This window comes from Barbus barbus, assembly GCF_936440315.1.
Source record: "Barbus barbus genome assembly, chromosome: 13".
Taxonomy (NCBI): domain Eukaryota; kingdom Metazoa; phylum Chordata; class Actinopteri; order Cypriniformes; family Cyprinidae; genus Barbus; species Barbus barbus.
Window position 1 is genome coordinate 24,386,192 of NC_136741.1, and position 21,748 is coordinate 24,407,939.

Sequence of the window (21,748 nt, forward strand, 5' to 3'; positions counted from 1 at the left end):
GAATACAGTGGGTGATTTTACACTTGTGGTACAGGAGTACAGCCAGAAGAAGAATACCAGCGCATACCATAACCAGCCCTAGAATGAAATATGAATTAAATATTAGCAATAAAGATACAAATTGTAACTGATTACTAAACCTGGAAGCAATAAAGGAAGATTACACAAGCTGTTGAGGTTGTCTATTTTTCTGTTGTTGACTGTAGTTCTTGAAGTGGATGTAGAATAGAGTGTGGTCGTCTGAAATGGGGTAGTATGGGCTTTGGGAGGTTCTTTCACCTCTCCAGAGGCATTTTTGCAGACAACATCAGAAGTGCTGGTGCCTTGGGTCTCAATCCCACTTTTACACCTAAAGAGGAAAAAATTAATGCTGTTCTCTTCATGAAACGGTCAAAAAAGTATAGTTAAGTCAAAAATTAAAATTCTGTCATCACTTCATGCCAATGTCATTACAAACCTGTATGAATTTTCTTCTGCATAACTCGAATTTTGATAAATGTCTTAGTATTTTTCTTGCCCATACAATCAAAGTTTAATTTAATGAATATAAAAATATCTGTGAAACAGAGTCTGTCCTCACTGCAGGGCTGTCATTAAAGCTAGTATTAAATGTAAATTAAACTGTAATTACGAGATATATAGGTGTTTCACAGCTATTACACAAATTATAGTAGGCTATACTGTGATTTTAAACCAGTAGTGCAGGCTATTCAAACTTTAAGCAAGGATGATTTTTTTATTAGTTTGCTTTTTTGAATAGAGTGTGGTCGTAAAATGTCTATATCATTTCTATCATTTTAAAATTCCTTGTTTTTATTATTATTATTTTAATTCCCTGTGTTTTATTGTTGTGATTATTGATGACTATTTCACTTTCTTTTATGTAAAGTACTTTGAATTACCACTGTGTATGAAATGTGCATCGACATTAATTTAATATCCCCTATGAAATTTAAATAAACATGATGGATACAATCAAAAAGACATTTAGCTAACTCTGACAGAGTGATGTATATCTTTATAATTAGCTATTTTTACAGTGTAACATCTGCATATGAAGAGTTACTTTGCAAAAACAGATCTCAGAAATCATGTTTCTTCACTTGTGCATTCCAATTCATCTCAATCAAACTGAAGTTGGGTTATTTTGACTAGGTTAAAAAGAACTAAAAACAGCTAATTAACACAAAACACAAAAACATTATTTCATTCAAAAGTTAATATAAAGCGACTTACATTTTAGGACCACTTGTCTGATCTGTTCAGAACTATTTTGTTGATGAAATAAAGTCACAGCTGAGCCGCTGCGCATCTCCAAGCAAACACAGCGCTGTTTCGATTATGAATGAATCTTTGTTTTTGAACAAATCTAGTGAGTCAATGATTCAATGACCCATTCATAAAGAGAGTCACTTGCTTCATTCCTTAATGAATCAACCGTTTGAACGAATCGATTAGATGAATGATTCAGTGACAGACAGTGACTTGCTGCCACCTACTGGGAGTTTCATTTTTAAAGTATAAATTTGAATTGTTTAATGTTTCTATATTCAATCTCATAACATTGTTTTTATTAAATGTATTAATGCCACCTCTGAGTCTTGTTAAGAAGTCTGTAAATATTCCACATTTGTGCTCTTCTGTTCCGTGCAAAGATTAATTGTTGATGCTGATTTCAAGTCTTCCTGATTGTATCTTATTTTAAATTAATTTGTTAAATTACTTTTTTTTTCACAAAAAGTTAATAAATATATTTTTGGCACAACATATGACATACATTTAATAAAGTTAAAAATGGCATTACAAAGGTTAAAAAATACTTTGAGTCAAAAATCAGCTTATAATAGTAAGGTTCATTTCTGTCATTGATCCGAAGGTGTTCCTAATTTATTTATTAATAGTTATTTTAAGTAGAAGCACTAGTGCTCCTGAAAAGAAACGTCCCCTTTTCTGGGCTCGAGGATATAATTCCTGGTTGTCTCCCTTTGAAAACAGCTGTTGATATTCAGAAAAACTTACTCTCTCCATTTTTTACAACTCGAGTCATTTTTGTCTGTGTAGGAGCCTTTGGTACATTTGGTACACTTTCCTAGAAGAGAGACATAGTCCAGGTTAAATGAGATGCACTTTAGTTATTTGATGTGAATGAGTAAAGGTAGGACTTAATGTGTGTACCTCTTTGGTTTATTCCAAAACCTTGTTTACAGAAGCAAATCTCTTGCTTTTGTTCATCAATAGGTGTAAAACCGTCTATACATTTGCATACAGCATCTGAGGTAGGTGTGCATTTTTTGACGACTTTACTACCTGAGGGTGGGGGGGGGGTGAGAAACGTGTGTTATTGTTGAAAATAGAAATATCGATGTATTGTCTTTTTCTCAGATCTTGCCTTCCACACATCCAGTGTTAGTTAAACTCAGTATACAGTATTCACAGTATCTTATAGCATTATATTCATTATACAGTAACATTCTCAGTTGCTAACCTTATCAATCGCAAAAAAAAAAAGACAGAGGCACTTACCTTTTCTACAGTCGCTGCAGTTGTCACAGTAATCACTGTCCCTATCAGAGAATAGATTTTGTGGACAGGCCTCACATTTGTTTGTATTGTGATTAAACATTTGACCTGAAATTGACACATCTTTAATGAGTTATTTCATGACCACTATCCCTTTAGACACAACAGTGCATCCCAAATCCAGGTATTTAATCATAATCATACATACCTTTTTGACAAGATGCCCTTGCATTTTGATGAAGCAACAGTGAACACAGAAGAGTCAAGAGGACTTTCATGTAGCAGATCATGACAGTAACACTGCTGAAGAGAGCTGGAACTGCACGTAACCCTCAAATGAGAGGAAACAGAGACTGAAACCTACCCAATTGACAAGGTGACATTTACCCCAACCTTGCATGAACAGGCAACTTCCCCCACTGTAACTTTTTTCCATTTCACCCACATAAAAAAAACATTAGGATTGTACAGTTATGTGTTTCCTTTAGTTAATGATGTCAAAATCCTTTAAATGAAGTTAAATGAAAATATATATTTTATTAAAAGCTATTAACTTTATCTGTTGAATTTGACTGCTCCGAATCTGATTGGTGCATGTCAAATGGTTACAAAACTAAATGTAAAATAAAAATGCCCTAAATTTAAGAAATTTAAAACAGAAATCTGAAGGATTAGCATTATATATGTATATATTTATTGCCGTTTTACCAATCCTCCTGGTTTAATTATCGGCTTCTTCCACAACTGGCTAAAAATAATTTTGTATCACTTCTGTTTTTTCAAGTCACTTTCTTATTATCTTTTTTTCCTGAAACAGAAAAGGAAATTAAATCTTATTACTATCAGGCTTCAAGCTGTCTTCAAATAGCTTATTTCTGTAATGTATGCAGTATTAGTATAATGAAAATGGATATTTTCTCACTTAAACACTAATTAATTTTCTAGGCTCTGAATGTAAATGTTCTCACGATAGTATGGACAGAGCGAAACATGGAAGAATATTATTATTTGATTTTAATTATTATCTTATTGTACAGCCACTTCATATTTCCAACATGCCAAATTCATTGTAACAACTGAGACTTATCTGATGGTATTAATTTAGTTCTTTCCTAACATTTTCAATGTTTGTTGTCACTTTCATTTCATCTTTTTTTCTCCTAAATTTGAATTCAAAGCATATCACAGATTACATTAGTTTCTTGACAATATAAGGTCTGGTATGAATTAATTGTATTAATCCTGATGAAGTAATCAAATTTAATGACACATTAAGTTGCTCTCTCTCTCTATGTATTTTAATGACTCAGACATGTTTTGCATATAGGAAAAGTCAAGTCTTATGTAGCAGTACTGAAACCAGGTAGGTCTGACATATTTAGGGCAGAGTAGTAGTTGAGGTTCCTTGGTTTACTGGTCTACTGTTTACAGGAAAAGGGGGGTACGTTAGACATGTGCGGAGAATATATATTCTGTTTTACTCTTTATCATCAGTTGAGAAATAATGAATTGGGATAATAGTGCAGAAATTAAAAATAGCAAACAATGGAGTGGGCAAAGCAACACCAAAAACAAAATCATTTAAATGTGCTCCTGGGGTTGGAAAATGAGTCTGTAAAAAGAAAGATAACAGCAATGAACAGCATCTTTCTCTTTGCAGAAAAGGGTGCAGAGCTTCCAGTTTCCATGACATAGTGCAGATTTTATCAAAGCTTGTTCCGGTCGTCAAAAGTTTGTGATCCTGTATGAGAAAGTGGATTTGTGTGTGCATTTGTCCTTGTAACTATGTAGAGATTTATGACAGCAAAAAAAAAAAAAAAGTGACTGAAAAAAAAAACTGAAAAGTGGATCAATTTTGACTACACTGGGTGTTTTCCCAAAAAATGACTGCTGCACTAATGTGCTTTTTATTAGACAGTTTACTCAGCTTTGAAGATAAAAATAGAAAATGAAATAAAGGTGATGACACATTAGATGGAGTACGTTCTCTCAGTTGACCTACTTCTGCTCAATTTCTTTTTTACCTTTCTGTTTATCAGTTCTTTGTTTTTTAACAAAAAAATAAAAAAATAAAAATCTTCAAGGTGACATATCATGAAAATATGACTTTTTTTGTGTGTTTAAGTGCTATAATCGAGTCCCTGATGCATCTACCAAGCCAGAAAACATGAAAAAGACTAACCTAGCATTTTTTTTTTTTTTTTTTTGGTAACCATTTCTCTGAAAGCTTGTGAAAAAAACGAGCCATGGTTAAAATTTGAGCAAAGACTGTTCTGTCTGGCACAACTGACGGGCACAGAACACTTGCAGGCTCAGAGGAGACAAGAGAGCAGTGGATTTATTTACTGTATATTACGCTGCTGCCACACAGATCTAATATAAACATGCAATTTTTTTTTACCTTCACAGACATAACCAACTGTTTTTGTAACTCGTGTGTTTTTAACAAACTTGTGTGTAATTGACAGAGAACATAGTTAAAGTCCGCATGAAATTAAAATGTATAATATTTATTGTGTTAGTCCATGCAAGTTAATCCTCTGAAAAAAATAGTTTGTATTGGTAATCTTTCATCAATATCAGATCATTTGCTTTCAGTTTGACGGGTTGGGCCATGGCTTGGGCAGAATTTGCTTAACTACGCCCCTGAATGAGAGATGAGAGGAGGAGAGCAAAAATAAAACCCCACCCTCTACTCAGTATTCCGTTTCCGCTGGAAATACGTCACCATAGTGAAATAACTGCATCCGAAAGCCTAGGCAGCTGACTTGCTGCCCTTGTGAGGCAATGACTTTGCAGGTAGCATTTTTGCATGAAGGCACCTTATGAAACTGATTTCAGACAGACTTCTGAGGCAGCATAACAAGTTTTGGTGGTAACTAAACAAATATATTTAATTACTATAATACTGATTTCTCGCTAGAAATAACATCAAAAGTGCAAAAAATTAGTCAGAAATATATATTTACACAAAAAATGACACACCAAACGCAGCTTTCAGGCGCCATCTTTAAATTTGAGCTCAACAGTTACGGAATGGAACGCACAGGATTGTGGGATATCAAAGGCAGCAAAGGATACATCTATGCTGCCTTCAAAATTCGATCAGAAGAAGGTACCTCCGGAGACAGGAAGAGAAGCAGAATTTGGATTCGGACGTGCCTTGACGCCTTCCTGCCTTGGAATGCGGACTCCGAAGGCAGCATTATAGATCTTTCGGACGCAGCAACTCCCGGTTCACGCGGACTCACATGCAGTGTGACAGCCGCTTTCTGTGCGTGTGCTACGGATGTGTGCGCTCAGAAAACCGTATATGTAAGGGATAATCAACGGCTAGCCATGCATTAAAGGATTTTAATGCACGAGGTGGAGGCAAAGAACCACCCGACGCGAACTTGTCTTGCTCTTTGCAGCGCAATATTTGAGCGAATGGGTAAAAATTACATTTATTTTCGTCTGTTATGACTCCTTAGTGCTAGCATTCTGCCAGCTTCAAATCAGACACAGAGATGAAAGAGTGCGGTAAGACCATATTTATTTGAATGAATTATAGCATGTATTTCAATTAATTATCGAGAGAGAGAGAGAGAGAGAGAGAGAGAGAGAGAGAGGACCATTGTGTGTACCTGCTGCTGCGTCTGCCATCTCTCTCTACAAAAATTACTTAAAACAGTGATTTTATCACCTCATTGCTGGGGAATGTAATGTAACGATCTAGTTATCTATCTTTTATTTTACTAATAAAAATTGCAGGGAAGCGTTTGAAGTTTGTGTGCAGGCTGTAGCACAATCTGCGATCTCTCTCTCTATCCCTCCACGTGTGTGTGTGTGTGCATGCGAGCGAGTGATGCATGTTGGTTAGTGTGCATTAATATAGAACGGTGAATAAACTGACTTGGACCTACCTGTGCATTAAACTGTTATACTGCATACCTGCCAGCCAATCAGAATTCAGTATTCAGACAGACCATGGAATAGCAGAAATTTAAACTAATATGGTTTAAAACGCATGATTTCAGTGTGATGGACATGATAATCAAAATCAAACATGTATTTTAGCGGAATATCTGAGATATGAGATGTAAAGGCTGGAAATGGGGATGGGGAGCTGCAGCTCATTTGCATTTAAAAAGACATGCACGAAAACAGTGCTTCTGCTTCCACTCAAAATAGGCATTTTCAAAATGATATAATAAATGATCTGTGGGATATTTTGAGCAGAAAATTCTGGGGACACATTTTGGGGACACCTGAGACATATATTGTAAAAGGGGACAGAGGTCTCCTTTAAGGGAGCTATAAATTCAGTAGCTTCAGTGCATTGATATTGAATTACTGAAAACACTGCTAATATACTTTACAGACAATGCTGGGTTATATGATAACGTTTGCCTTTTGGTTTCACTTCCCTGACCTCATGTTTCAGTACTGCATTCTAAACTCCAAACCATGTACACAATACTAAAGATTATTACTATGGTGACGTTTTATTTCATAATAGGGTGTGTTGTGGAAATATTTGTATTTTAATAAAGGTATGAGACAAAAGTATTTTGAGAATTTATGTCTTGCAAGAAAAAAAAAAGTCAAAGTCATTCAAATTCGGCTGCAGAGCGTGACCACCAGAAAATACTTTAAATATTTTTACCCTAATCAAATCCAGATACTTCTATTTCATCCAGTCATAACGCATATTCAACATATGTGTCCATTTAAGGTATCTATGACCCCTAGATGCGTTTCTAAGTATTTAATGCAAATAATTTTCTTAGAAGTGAGCATGTAGGAGCTCTAAAATAGCATTCCTTGTCTAACACTTGTCTGCACACACACACATACATTTCCGGTTGTTCTTTTAGCACATCAAAATAAATCAAGTATACTGATGAAGCATTCAGAGTCTAAAGAACACTCTTTGGCAAAATAAAGCAAATAATAGATCTAATAATAAAACTTGTGCATGAGCTGCAAATGAAGACTTTCCACTCTTCAATCTCTCCATCCCTTGTTACCAGGATGTGTAGGAAACAGCAGTTTGGACCTGATTCTTTCACTATAACTATATATCCATCTAACATTCATTTTTTTTTTTTCAAATAATTCAATCAGGAATTTGATTCTGAATAAAAACAAATGTTTTATCTTATTTTGATGCTGAGAATGGTGTACTATAAATGAATCAACTTTATTCAGACTATGAGCACTTTTGGTCCTGTGGACTTGCAAATTCTCATATTCCATCACACTCTCACTTTTTTTTCTTTCTTTTTTTACACAAAATTAATTAAATTAGTTTATCATCATAGTTTTAAACATAGTAATTTATTTTGGAGCGGTTACCTGGACAGAAATTAAGCCTAGTCCTAGACTAAAATGGCCCTTTAAAACAGATTAACAGAAATCTGCTTTCTCTGTTGTGGTTTTAAATAGTCTTAGACTTGGTTTAATCCAGAATGTAATAGGCCGATTTCCTGGAGGAAGACTAGAGCTACTTCAGGACTAAATTGAGGCTTAAATTAAAATTACCAGGAGGTAGGTTTAATTTAAGATGAACTTGTTTCCAGTCTTTATATATCAAAATTATTGGTACCCTTTGTAGATATGAACAAAGAAGTCTGTGAAAATAAATCTACACTGTTAACCAATTTGATTAAAAATAAATAAAAAAAATGCACAAACAAAACCATACCCTTTCTTAGAAGTAAGTTGTAAGTGAAGGGAAATATCAGTTTAAAAGAAGTGTTTTTCTCTAATACACATTGGCCACAATTAATGGCACCCTTCTATTCAATACTTTTTGCAACCTCCTTTTGCCAATTTAACAGCTTCACCTGCAATGTCTGATGAGTTTGGAGAACATCAGATTCTGACAAGAGATCAGACACCATTCCTTCATACAGGATCTCTCCAGACCCTTCAGATTCCCAACTCCATGTTGATACTCTTTCCTACTCTTTCAGTTTTCTATAGGGTTCAGGTCAGGGAACTGGGATGGCCATGGCAGAACCTTCGTTTTGTGCTCAGTGACCCATTTTTTCTGTTAATTTTGATGGTCCTTTTGGATCATTGTTCTGTTGAAAGATCCAGCCAGGCTTTCTGGCTGGATATCGTGAAAAAGGTCAATATTTTTTGTCACTCATTGCAGAAAGTGAAACCCATATATTATATAGATTGACTACACATAGAGTGAAATATTTCAAGCCTTTATTTCTTGAAATTTTGATGATTATGGCTTACAGATAAGGAAAACCCTAAATTCAGTGTCTCAGAAAATTTTAATATTACATAAGATCAAAAAAAAGGATATTTTAAACAGAAATGTCAGGCTTCTGAAAAGTATGTTCATTTCTATGCACTCAGTACTTGGTTGGGCCTCCTTTTGCTTTAATTACTGCATCAATGCGGCGTGGCATGGAGGCAATCAGCCTGTGGCACTGCTCAGGTGTAATGGAAGTGCATCTGCAGTGTTGGGTCTGGTGTCACTCATCTTCCTCTTAACAATACCCCATAGATTCTTTATGGGGTTCAGGTCAGGCGAGTTTGCTGGCCAATCAAGCACAGTAACACCATGGTCATTGAACCAGCTTTTGGTACCTTTGGCAGTGTGGGCAGGTGCCAAGTCCTGCTGAAAATTAAATCAGCATCTCCATAAAGCTTGTCAGCAGAAGGAAGCATGAAGTGCTCTAAAATTTCCTGGTAGATGGCTTCGTTGACTGTGGACTTCAGAAAACACAGTGGATCAACACCAGCAGATGACATGGCAGCCCTAATTATCACTGACTGTGGAAACTTCACACTGGACTTCAAGCAACATGGATTCTGTGCCTCTCCAGTCTTCCTCCAGAAGTGTTCAGAAGTGGCTTGGTAGCCCTTTTCCTGAAGACGTCTGAGCGTGGTGACTCTTGATGCACTGACTCCAACTTCAGTCCACTCCTTGTGAAGCTCTCACAAGTGTTTGAATCAGCTTTGCTTGACAGTATTCTCAAGCTTGCGGTCATCCCTGTTGCTTGTGCACCTTTTCCTACCCAAATTCTTCCTTCCAGTCAACTTTGCATTTAATATGCTTTGATACAGCACTCTGTAAACAGCCACACCTTTCAGTAATGACCCTCTGTGACTTACCCTCTTTGTGGAGGGCGTCAATGTTCGTCTTCTGGATCATCAATTAAAACAAAACACTTTTGAAATGTTTTACTTTACATGTAATGAATCTAAAATATAATGAAAGTTTCACTTTTTGAAATAACTTACAAGAATTTTTTTTTAACTTTCATGATATTCTAATTTTTTGAGATGTATACCTGTAGACACAGCCAATATACTGTAGGCAGATTTGTAACATTTCCTGTTGACTGAAACTCAGTAGCTAATCCTTGTCCTAATGGTGGAAATGGACATGTTTAATGCTTTAGATCTTTTCTTACATTTTTATTTTCTTTTTGACTTTCTATTTTGTGCTATTTTCTTGACTTCATATTGTGTGAAGCTCAATAATCTGTTGCTGCACATCAGAACTATATTCTTTGTTTATTCTCATTGTGATGGATGATGAAGGGAATTTGGCCTTTGTGTCCCTCATATATTGCTGTGAAACAGGAATTTATGGCTGGATAATTTCATGATCCTAGTCACCCTGGTGTGCTAAAAGTAAAAAAAGCAAAAAGTATGAATAGAAAAAAATATGAAATAGAAAGAAGAAAATATAGGAAAACAAATAAAAGTAAAAAAAAAAAAAAAAAAAAAAAAAAAAGTAAATATGAAAGGGAATATAGATCTTCAGTCATTTTATTCATAAGAATTTCTAGAACTACAAATAATTGTGGCCAATGTGTATTAGAGAAAAGTTTATTTTAATAAAGTGATTTTGTTAAAGTTAATTATTATTATTTTTTTAATTAATTTTGGTTTTATTTACTACTTTTTTTTGAAAGATCAAAAGGTAAAAAAATAAAATACAGGTGAATTTTCACAACCTTCTTTGATCATATTTTCTTAGGGTGCCAATATAGTTCTGACCATGACTCAAACAGCTGCTTTATGTATAACAAAATAAATAATAATAAAAATGTTGCAAAACTGACAACAGCAGCTGATTGCAAGAATTTAGTCAGAAATTCATTACAAAAAGATTTCTATGCATTCCTTTTCTTTTATTCGACCCCTGATGTGTCCAGTTTACTTTGCTATCTTAAAAAATATCTTGTTCAGTTTTTTGTTTGTTTGTTTTATAATTGCACTGCTATTGTTTTCCTTGGATTTGCTTCTCAGTTCCATACAATTTTAAGTTTTCTTGGTTCATTCCATGTTTTATAGGCAACCTCTCTCATGCTAATTCAGATTAGCACCTTTGGTTTTAAATTAGTTTATTTTAGTTCAGGACTCCATAGTCTTTGATTTAGTAATCTACATTTAATCTCTGTTTCAGAAAGCCATTTTTTAAACTATGATTAACTAATCTATATTAAACCTACTCTTGGCTTAATTTAAACCCTGTCTGGGAAACCTCCCCATTGTCCTAATGGATTTTAGTAGTTGAAAGTCTGAGACAAATATAGAACAACTATCCAACTATATTTAAAATGCATATGACACATGTGCTGCTATCAATCGGATAATAAAAAGAACAAATCTGAAATTTGTTTGTTTTAACAAAAATAAGATGCGAATAAAAATATCAGAAGCTGGAGAAACAGCCATGCTCATTTTGATGGAGAATCACTGATTTCATAGACGGTCACACTCACCCCAGGCCGACAGATGGCGATGAGGACGCCGCGATTATTTTCAAACCTCCAGTTGATGATCACAACGCTCTGCGAAGAAGACAGCGCCTCAGTTTTGTTTACGTCTAAAGATGGATGCTCAATTACATACATTTTCTGAAAGCACTGGCTATCTGGTTTAAAACCAGACACTAGAATGTAAGATAGAAAAAATAACAAACACAGCATGGAGGAATCGTGGGATTTTGAATTCTTGTCTCGTATGGTTGACAGTCTGGTGTCCTTTCTGTCCGAATTTGTGGACGACTGGCTGGCCAACGACATGAGAGTTGCAGTGTTTAAGATACTGTTCAGCTGGCTCATCATCAGTCTCGTAGCCATCCACTTTGCCTGGAAAGTGTACGGGAACACGGTCAACGACATGTACTACAGACAGGGTGAGTGTTTGCAAAGGTGCTCCACCTAATCAATAAGAATTCCTATCAAACTACAGTTTTGTGACTGTATATACCTGTATTTTGATTAAATATGCTTGTGATAATTCTTCAGGGACTGGAGGACAGAATGGCGGGACACCTGACACTGCGCCTCACATGAGCGGATGGTAAGTAACCTGCCTTTCTAGTGTTCGTTGTGAGTGAGTCACGTGACAAATGAACAAAATAAATTTAATTTATCGCTGCTTACTGATTTCCAAATTCTAACTCAGAATAAAGCCACATAATGCGTGTGTGGACGAGTTCGGGGAATTTGGCTCTTGAAAAAAAAGATTTAATGAGTGGGATGTTTCTGAGTGATTCACTGACGAATCGAATTGTTCGGAGCGCTCCTCGAGTGAACAACTCTCTGATTCGCTGAAGCGTCTCTTGTGCATTTTGTAATGAGCCAGTGTCCTGAAATATACACTCATGGCCACTTTATTAGGCACATCTGTTCAATTGCTTGGTAACACAAATTGCCAATCACATGGCAGCAACTCAATGCATTTAGGCATCTAGATGTGGTGAAGACGACTTGCTGAAGTTCAAACCGAGCATCAGAATGGGGAAGAAAGGGGATTTAAGTGACTTTGAACGTGGAATGGTTGTTGGTGCCAGCCGGGCTGGTCTGAGTATTTCAAAAACTACTGATCTACTGGGATTTTCACACACAACCATCTCTAGGGTTTTCAGAGAATGGTCCGAAAAAGAGAAAATATCCAGTGAGCAGCAGTTGTGTGGATGAAAATGCCTTGTTGATGTCAGAGGAGAATGGGCAGACTGGTTAGAGATGATAGAAAGGCAACAGTAACTCAAATAACCACTCATTACCACCAAGGTGTGCAGAATACCATCTCTGAACGCATAACACGTCGAACCATGAAGCAGATGGGCTACAGCAGCAGAAGACCACGCCGGGTGCTGCTCCTGTCAGCTAAGAACAGGAAACGGAGGCTACAATTCGCACAGGCTCACCAAAATTGGACAATAGAAGATTGGAAAAACGTTGCCTGGTCTGATGAGTCTCGATTTCTGCCTGGACATTCAGATGGTAGGGTCAGAATTTGGCGTAAGGAACATGAAAGCATGGATCCATCCTGCCTTGTCCCAACAGTTCTGGCAGTTGGTGGTGGTGTAATGGTGTGGGAGATATTTTCTTGGCATACTTTGGGCCCCTTAGTACCAACTGGGCATCGTTTAAACGCCACAGCCTACCTGAGTATTGTTGCTGACCATGTCCATCCCTTTATGACTACAGTGTACCCATCGTCTGATGGCTACTTCCAGCAGGATAATGCACCATGTCACAAAGCTCAAATCATCTCAGACTGGTTTCTTGAACATGACAATGAGTTCACTTTACTCAAATGGCCTCCACAGTCACCAGATCTCAATCCGATAGAGCACCTTTGGGATGTGGTGGAACGGGAGATTCGCATCATGGATGTGCAGCCGACAAATCTGCAGCAACTGCGTGAAGCTTTCATGTCAATATGGACCAAAATCTCTCAGGAATGTTTCCAACACCTTGTTGAATCTATGCCACGAAGAATTGCCAAGAAGAACCAACCCGGTACTAGCAAGGTGTACCTAATAAAGTGGCCAGGCAGTGAGTGTATATGCTACTTATCAGTATATGATTCCAACACTATATTTGCATGGTTTTAGGGTTAGGAGCTTAGTGAAGCCTGTCATTATACCACATCATATGCTGGTAGCACATTCTAATGCGTTATTCCACTGACAAGTAGGCCTACTTGTGATTACAGAGCTTTGCATAAAACGTGTTTAAAATGGTATACTACTCTTTAAAATAAGGATTTATTAATAGAGCTTTTTATTACAATTGAACTAAAGATTTTTTTGTGCCTATCCTCAGTATGTACACTTCGAAATTTTAAGTTAAAAATTGGTAGCATGTGTTGTGAGGCACAAGAGAAGCTGTCAGATATAGTATCATATCATAATCTGAGATATATTAAAAATGTAAGTAAAGGGAAAGGGGGGGAGGGAAGGGAAGTGGTGTGTGGCCAAGTATGGTGACCCATACTCGGAATTTGTGCTCTGCATTTAACCCATCCAAGTGTACACACAGTTGTGGTATTGAGGGTGGAGAGAGTGGGTTAAATGCAGAGGAAAAAAAAAAATATATATATATATATAGGTGGGGGAGTGAATAACCAACACTCTCTCCACCCTCAATACCGCGACTGAGGTGAGACCCTTGAGCAAGGCACCGAACCCCCCCAAAGTCTCCGGACGCCGCAGCATTGGCTGCCCACTGCTCCAGTAGTATGTTCACTACTGTGTGTACACTTGGATGGGTTAAATGCAGAGCACATTTACCATACTTGGCCACACACCACTTCTATTTCCCGCCCCCCCTTTCCCTTTACTTACATTTTTAACATATCTCAGATTATATGATATGATGTCATACTATATCTGACAGCTTCTCTTGTGCCTCACAACACATGCTACCCATTTTTAACTTAAAATTTCGAAGTGTACATACTGAGGATAGGCACAAAAAATCTTTAATTCAATTGTAATAAAAAGCACTACTAATAAAACCTTATTTTAAAAAGTAGTATACAATTCTAAACACATTTTATGCAAAGCTCTGTAATCACTGCTGTTCCATTGTCAAGTCTAATATTTTCCATCTTTTCTAGGGAAAGTGCAGCTGGTGATGCCATGAAAACCCACCGTGAGTGATGTACCTGCAACTGGACGAAGAGCACAGACACATAAGATGGACAAAGGCTATTACATTCCTTCAAGACTAAATAATTATAACTTGTGCAACTGTATCGGTTTTACTCGTGAAGATGTCTGTGATGGACTGTGGTGCAAAACTCAAGGTCCAAACATGAATATATGCGCTGCAATACCTGACAGAATAGTGCTGTGCACTGGAGAGAGAGCATTAAAGGAGCTTGCTGTAATAAATAGCAGCTCTGAATGTTTTGAATGCTTTAGTTTATTTGGATTGAATTCTGGAAGCTAGTAGATAGCAAAACTTGAACCATTCACCCAGTATCATTTGACCAAAAACTGACAATACTACTACTCAAAATGAAGGTCCCAAATGTTCACAGTCATCTGATCTGTATGTAGAAATCAAACATTTAATTTCAGTGATGTAAGAAAATACTTAACTGTACAGAGAAAAAATAAATTAATTGTGCCGCTTGTAGTCGTCTAAGAGGTTACTACGGTCTTTTTGCAGTGCAAATAATAAATACAATTTGTATCTGATTGTGTATTAGATTTCTGTTATTTATTTCATAAGTAAGTTTTATTTCAGTCAGTGTACAACAATACGCTTTAAAAAAGCACCTTACTTTGGTTCAGGACCAAGCAGGAGTCATCCATCTCAAGAAGAAGAAACATTAGTGATTACAATAAGTGATATCATGAAAAAAAATCTTAAAGTGAACTAGCTTAGAGAAAAAAATGAATCATTTATTCCTCCATAATTGTGTTTCTTCCAAACACAAAACAACCTGGAGTCAAATTATTGGAATTCTCTTTGGGCTGATGGTGGCAGCAGCATAACATGCACATCCATCACATTGGTCCCTGTCAGTCCAGGCATGAGGAAGCGTCGTCCTTCAGAGAGCTGTGAGAAAAATGTGAACGAATCATTATTGGTGAGAAAGCCATCGACGCCCAGACCTTGAGACGTGGCTTCTTCCATTAGTTCCCCGTCAGTGATGGCACCAGCTGCCTCAGTGGGACCATCCTGTCCATCGGTTCCTCCACTGAGGAACACTGCACCACTCTTTACTTCATCACTACTGAGCTCAAGCCCCACCCGCAGAGCCAACTCCTGGTTCCTCCCTCCCCTGCCTTTTCCTGTCAGTTGCACAGTGGGTTCCCCTCCAGCCAGAAGACAGGTCGCACCCCAGCCTTCCTTCCTTTCCTCTACGAGCACATTCATGGTGCGACACAAGTCCCAGCTTTCTACTCCAACCTCTGGTCCAAGCTGAAGGATCTCTGCAGCGAGTTCTGGAGGAGGTTCCTTTTCTGGGGAGCATGCAAAACGCGAGAACAGCCCGTATAGTCGTGAAACAGAGCAAACGTCACCACATACTCCTGGAGACAGAATGACGGGTCGAAGTCCTAATTCAACAGCCTTACGGCTTGCACATTCAAGAGCAATAGTGTTTGAGCCAATTACAACGTTTAAAACATGGTCTTTGACGACTTCTGTCTGTTCTAGCAGCTGTGACCCATAATGGGGTTTAAGTACCTCTTTCACAGAGGAAGGAATAGAGCCAGAGAGCTTATAACGATTCAATATATCCCAGACCTCCTCTGGCTTGGAGTCACTCCTGACTGTTGGACCGCTGGCTATTAAATCCAGAGGATCTCCAATAACATCTGACAGAATCAATGCCACTACCTTAAAGAGAATGTGATGTCAGAGTAAATATTAGGCTCAAGTAACACCATAGGGGATTGCTCAAGAAAATTTTTTACATGTGATTTTTTGTGATGTAATCGTGTTACCTGGGCTGGGTTGGCACATTGGGCAAGGCCTCCACCCTTCAACAATGACAGGGCTCGTCTTACTGTATTTAACTCCTGAATTGTGGCCCCTGCTGCTGCGAGTTTTCGTGTCACATCCTGTTTCTCCTGCAAGGACATGGGTGGGGCTGGAGCAGGTAAAAGAGCAGAACCCCCACCTGTACATAGATGTATGAAAAGTAATCATGAACATTTCAAGATCTTTCAGAGAAAACACTACACTTCAAATGTTTTAGGTCAGTAAGATTTATTTATTTTTCATATTTTTATTCTGCAAAGATGGACTAAACAGATCAAAAGTGACAAAGACAAATATAAAGTTACAAAAGATTTTTATTTCAAATAACTCCTGCTCTTTTCATAAAAAAAAATCCTAAATAATTGTATCACGGTTTCCACAAAAATATTAAGCAGTTTTTAACACTGATGATTTTTCTTGAGCACCAAATTACAATATTATAATGACACTGAAGATTGGAGTAATGGCTGCTGAAAAGTAAGCTTAGCCATCATAAGAAATGCATTTTAAAATATTAAAATAGAAAACAGTTATTTTAAATTGCAATGTTTAATAAAATTAAATTTTTTACTGTTTTATTGATCAGATAAATGTAGGATTGGTGAGCAACCATTTTTCAAAAACATTCCAAACTTTTGAATCGTAGTGCACGTTGCCAAAGGAAAACTGATTCTATATGAATAAAATAAGCTATAGTACCAGAGATGAGCACGAGCAGCAGATCTTTCTCAGTCAGACCACTGGCCAGTTCTCGAATACACCCTGCTGACTTCTGGGAATCTGCATCCGGTAAATTGTTCTTTGCTCCTTCCATCACTGTAATTCTGCTGTTGTTCTCAAGGAGCATCTTCCTGTCCGGACATACAAACAGATTTTAAGTAACACCCAGACTATACTGTGTGCAACTGAATACAAAATGGAAAAACCTTGCTAAAAACCTGGACGTCAGGGCTACATGACTATATTTAGCATGAAACCTATTTGTAGGATCAGTGAATTTTTCTTGCATTGTGATAATTTCTGACAATTAAGGAATTCCACCCCTAATTCTTATTAAAATAATGATATAGCTATTCTAGATTTATTATTTAAATCAGCATAAAGTAGGTACACCAAATACTTAAAACTGTACAATTTAAATACTAAATCAATTTCTTGTCACATTACAATAATGAGTGTTCCACATTTACATTTACTATAAAATTTTCTGGGAAACCACTGACCATCTAATCAACTAGGGATCAACTAATGAAAATCCCAGTTTCTGGGATATTGCTGTATAAACTGTTCACTAACCAGAGGCACATTAAAATATGTAATTAAAAAAGCACTTTTTTAAAAATTCTTACTCTTTTCCATGATTGCGTAGTGTTTTCTGGATATCATGAGGCACACTGACCACCCCTTTAATTAGATGGTCTCCTATAATCCTTTCTGCTTCTGCTGCCATCCCCAGCACAGCCTTTCCAAAGCCCACCAGATAAAGGTTATTGGTAAGTGTCAAACTCTGTCCACCCACAAGTAGTTTGTCTCCATGTCTCTCCAGACTCCTGCGGACCACTATGTCTGGCTGCACACCTTCAACAGCTGCAGAAAACACAGCCCGGGCTCGTGTGTCTAATGACGACATACTGCGAGAGCACAATGATGCTAAGCTCACCCGCAGCGAGTGCTGCAGGTGAAGCGAACGTGAGAAAGCAAGAATCTGAGCCATAAACCAATCAAACTATCCACATCAGATGAAGAGAGCCAATTAATACCTGAGGGGAGAAAGAGATATAAAACAGACAGATTAATATCACTGAATATCATTGAACAATATCATTGACCATGACCAACAAACATTTTATGTTTGAATTATAAGAAATGTATATATATATATATATATATATTTAAAAAAAAAAGTATTTAAGTGCCTTACATTAGTATAACACACTGACAAAACAGCATGAAAATTACAGCTTTAATATTACCCAAATTCACTCTTGTGATGTCTAATCTCCTTTGTTTCATACCTTTAAAATAATTTTGGTCTGATGTGAACAGATGTATACAGATGAATACATTACTCCCACTATTTCACTCACAATGGCTCATTGCCATGGATTTGGTAACTAAAATATCTTCTAAAATATTTAATATTTTCAGTGACCCAAAAATAATGTTTTCAATATTTACTTAAAATATTGATACATTCTGGGACTGAGGCAAACAACTTCTAAACTTCTTAAATTTCCTATGCTGGGACAGTAATATATGATATAAATAACTCACCCATTATATCATAAAATGTGTGTGTTATTTTTATATTGTTAAATTTTATATTGTAATATTATGGCATTTAATTTATAATATTAATTGAAAATTGAAAATGCTATCTTTAGAGCTGCATACTATGCAGATTAAAATGCTTAAAGGTAAAAATAAAAAGGTCTGAAATTTACATCTTTTATTTACAAGCCACAACTAAATGACCAATTGTACTCAACAAGTGACAAAATTAATACATAATACACATTTTCTATCATAACAATGGTGCCCTTTTCAAACACCATCCTTGCACATCGAGTTCATGAGAACTTACCTGCACACTGTTCCTAGCAATTCTGAAGCTCATATATGAGCTCGCAGACCCTTTTGAGAGCTGCATTAGCCTGTGTACTGAGTGAATAATGATTGACTAATTGTTGACCATAGGCCAGAGAGAAGATGTTTGTGCATTAATCAAGAGTTAATCCCAAAACAGTAGGAGGCGGTACTAGCCTTGTGACACTTAAGTTAAAGTCCAGTAACGTTAAGGGTGGTGGTCAGTGTTTACATGTCTATGGACGCACCACCCTTACAGACTGCATTGAAAACACACGTTTTCCTCACAAATGACATCAACGCATTATTTTTACCTCTTCAATACTCCAACTTTGGTCACTTAAGCTATAGAAAACAACATACAAGTCTAAATAACTTCTTAGAGTCATTTTAATTTGTTTATAAGTCATGTCTGGTTTACACATTCACAATTCTAACGCCCCCCTTCTCTGCTTGTTGTGAACAAGATTGACTCACATGTGAAAGGCCCCCTCTCGATCAGCAGGGCATAGTTCAAGAACGAAATGTCAGTCCACTCTACATAGGTGTTTTGAATGAATCTTTTAAATGAACGAATCATTTAAAACACCGACTCGTTCGTTCGGTAAGACTAGCCAATGAAAGGCTCCGTCTCAGCCCACACTCGAATGCTATTGGCTGGAGCTACAGTCAAGGCAGGAAAACGAGTCAGTAGAGGTAAGAATGATTCGTTCACTTAAAAGATTCACGAACAAACACGATTACAAAGTGACGTGTTCTGCAAATGTGAAATTATCAACAGAATAGTTTTACACAAACACATTTATTAAATTTAACTTACTTATTTTGTTTACAAGTGCACATCTTCTATGTTTACCATTAACAGTGCGCCTGCGACAAGTGGCCATCTATTACGCTGGTAACAGGTGGAAATTCGAGTTGAATAAAACGCAACATACATGCTACTTCAACACTATGTAATATGCTTTGTGTAAAAAGACTGTTCTTATGAAGCAGTAACGTATTTTCTTCAGAAGGTGGCAGTATTCAATAAGTTATATTTTAAATTTAAACTAAAACCAAGACAACATATATTTGTAACATTCATAAATTTAGTCGTATTTCTGTGTCACCAAAACAGCAGAGGGGACAGCTTCACACTGTGTATGACAGCTCCCTCTGTTGCTCACACCCATGAGGAGAAGAGTACAGTAGGCCTACAAGATCACAAGCCCATATTTACAAGTACCAAACAACTTCACAATCATTTTCATTGTTCAGGGCATGGGTAAACTCAAGAACGTGTCTATTTTCATGAAGCCTACATTTTAGTTAACCGTCTGTCTATTATATTCATGGATGATCCACAGAGCATATGTTCTCCATGAGTCAGAAAGGACAGGCCACCCAAAAATGAAAATTCTGGATCATTTAGGCTACTCCTCATGCCGTTCCATAGCTGTATTGCATTTCTGTCTTCATGTGGAAGATATTTGAAAGAATTTTGGTAACTGTTTCGGGTCTTATTGACTTTTGGGGGGGGGGGGGGGGGGGGGGGTCTTCTTCAGTCAGCAAGAAGAAATTCATCTTCTACAAGAGTTTATATTGTTTAAGGTCATTTGTCATAATGTTTTAAAATTCACTAGCAAACTTTTTTAAAATATGCAACCGAAATTTGATGGACACATTCAAAGCCTCAGACACAAAGCTAGTTGACGGTGCTATTCTCTTTTGTTTGCGTTGCAGTTCTGTCATATTTGTGTGTTGTACTATCTATTGCAGCACTTTTTTGTGTTGTCATGTATAATTGATGTACAGAAGGCTACGTAATTCTCAGGTGGCTGCAGATAGCAGATGGGAAGAGGTCACTCTGTTGGCTGATATTTTCATTCTGCAGCACCAGTGACCCTCCATCATTCTCGATGCGTAGACTCCCCCCGCATCCCTTTCGTCTCTCCCGTCCTCATGGCAATCATATGCTCCGTTATTTTATAAAGGGCTCATATTTGGCTACTGTGTAGGGTATCAAGCCAATTGGAGGTTTTCCATCAGTGATCACTTATTCACCTGAGGCCTGAGAGGAATGCAATGTGAGGATGATGGACTGGAACGACAACCGTACAGATATGATAGCAAAGAGCTGGCAGGTGACTTTCAGCGCATACTAAGAGAGGCAGCGATTTATGAACACTCAGCAATAAGGAACATCATTTGCATGACTAGAGGGTATCTGGCATCAGTACAGGGGACAAGCTTAACTCTCTGAGGTGGCTGAACTCTCACTTTCAGTAAGTGACTAAGATGAATCACTTTACTGTGTGCAATTAGATCTTCTCACTTTTTCATTAAAGCCAATATGGAGAATAATGGTAAATGGAGAAGATGGAAACAGAATTAGCAGGCTCGAATACTTTATCATATTCCGTTGCACATTCATCGTCAAGGTTTTTCCCCGATTGCACCATCGCTCTTGTTATTCCATTAGAGCAAAAACAAAGAGAAATCACTCTTTCTCATAACCGTATTTGGCTCATGAGTGGCCATCTTATTGCCTTTGTGCTTTAAATATCCTGAAGCTTCTGGCTGTGATCTACATTCATATATTATGAAGAATATGCATGAAGCAAAGTTCTTTGATGCTTTGTATGGGGGGCTCTGATCATGGAATACGTTCACTTGAATGACATAGTCAAATAATCACAATTATTATGCATGCACTGAGGTTTGTAGAGATTTTACCATGATGAGGTTAAACAAATAAACCTTGAGTTGAAAGCATCCTCCTATATCCTCAACATTTCAATGCATTTTTAAAATTTTGAATATCATTTGATTATAGCTTATTTTGTGTTCCATGGAAGGGGAAAAGGCTATGATTTTGAGCAACCAAATTAAGACATCCCTGC

At 37.0% G+C, this 21,748-nt stretch overlaps 2 protein-coding genes across 3 annotated transcripts; one reads left to right on the plus strand and one right to left on the minus strand.

Moving 5' to 3' along the window:
- The first annotated feature begins 11,275 nt into the window (after positions 1–11,275).
- Positions 11,276–14,988, plus strand: LOC306878802 (T-cell leukemia translocation-altered gene protein homolog). The gene is made up of 3 exons (XM_079431338.1): positions 11,276–11,680; positions 11,793–11,847; positions 14,398–14,988. The coding sequence occupies exons 1-3, from the start codon at positions 11,470–11,472 to the stop codon at positions 14,438–14,440; spliced, it is 309 nt and encodes a 102-aa protein (XP_079287464.1). The 5' UTR covers positions 11,276–11,469; the 3' UTR covers positions 14,441–14,988.
- Positions 14,976–19,433, minus strand: LOC306878801 (glycerate kinase-like). Of its 2 annotated transcripts, none has more exons than XM_079431336.1 (5): positions 19,341–19,433; positions 17,627–18,037; positions 16,977–17,128; positions 16,241–16,416; positions 14,976–16,133 (listed from the first exon to the last, which is right to left on the minus strand). In XM_079431336.1, exons 2-5 carry the CDS (start codon positions 17,989–17,991, stop codon positions 15,243–15,245), a joined length of 1,584 nt encoding a protein of 527 aa, XP_079287462.1. In that variant the 5' UTR covers positions 17,992–18,037; positions 19,341–19,433; the 3' UTR covers positions 14,976–15,242. The 2 variants fall into 2 exon arrangements, with proteins under 2 accessions (XP_079287462.1, XP_079287463.1); XM_079431337.1 differs by lacking the exon at positions 19,341–19,433 and adding an exon at positions 18,862–18,885.
- Positions 19,434–21,748: the final 2,315 nt, after the last annotated feature.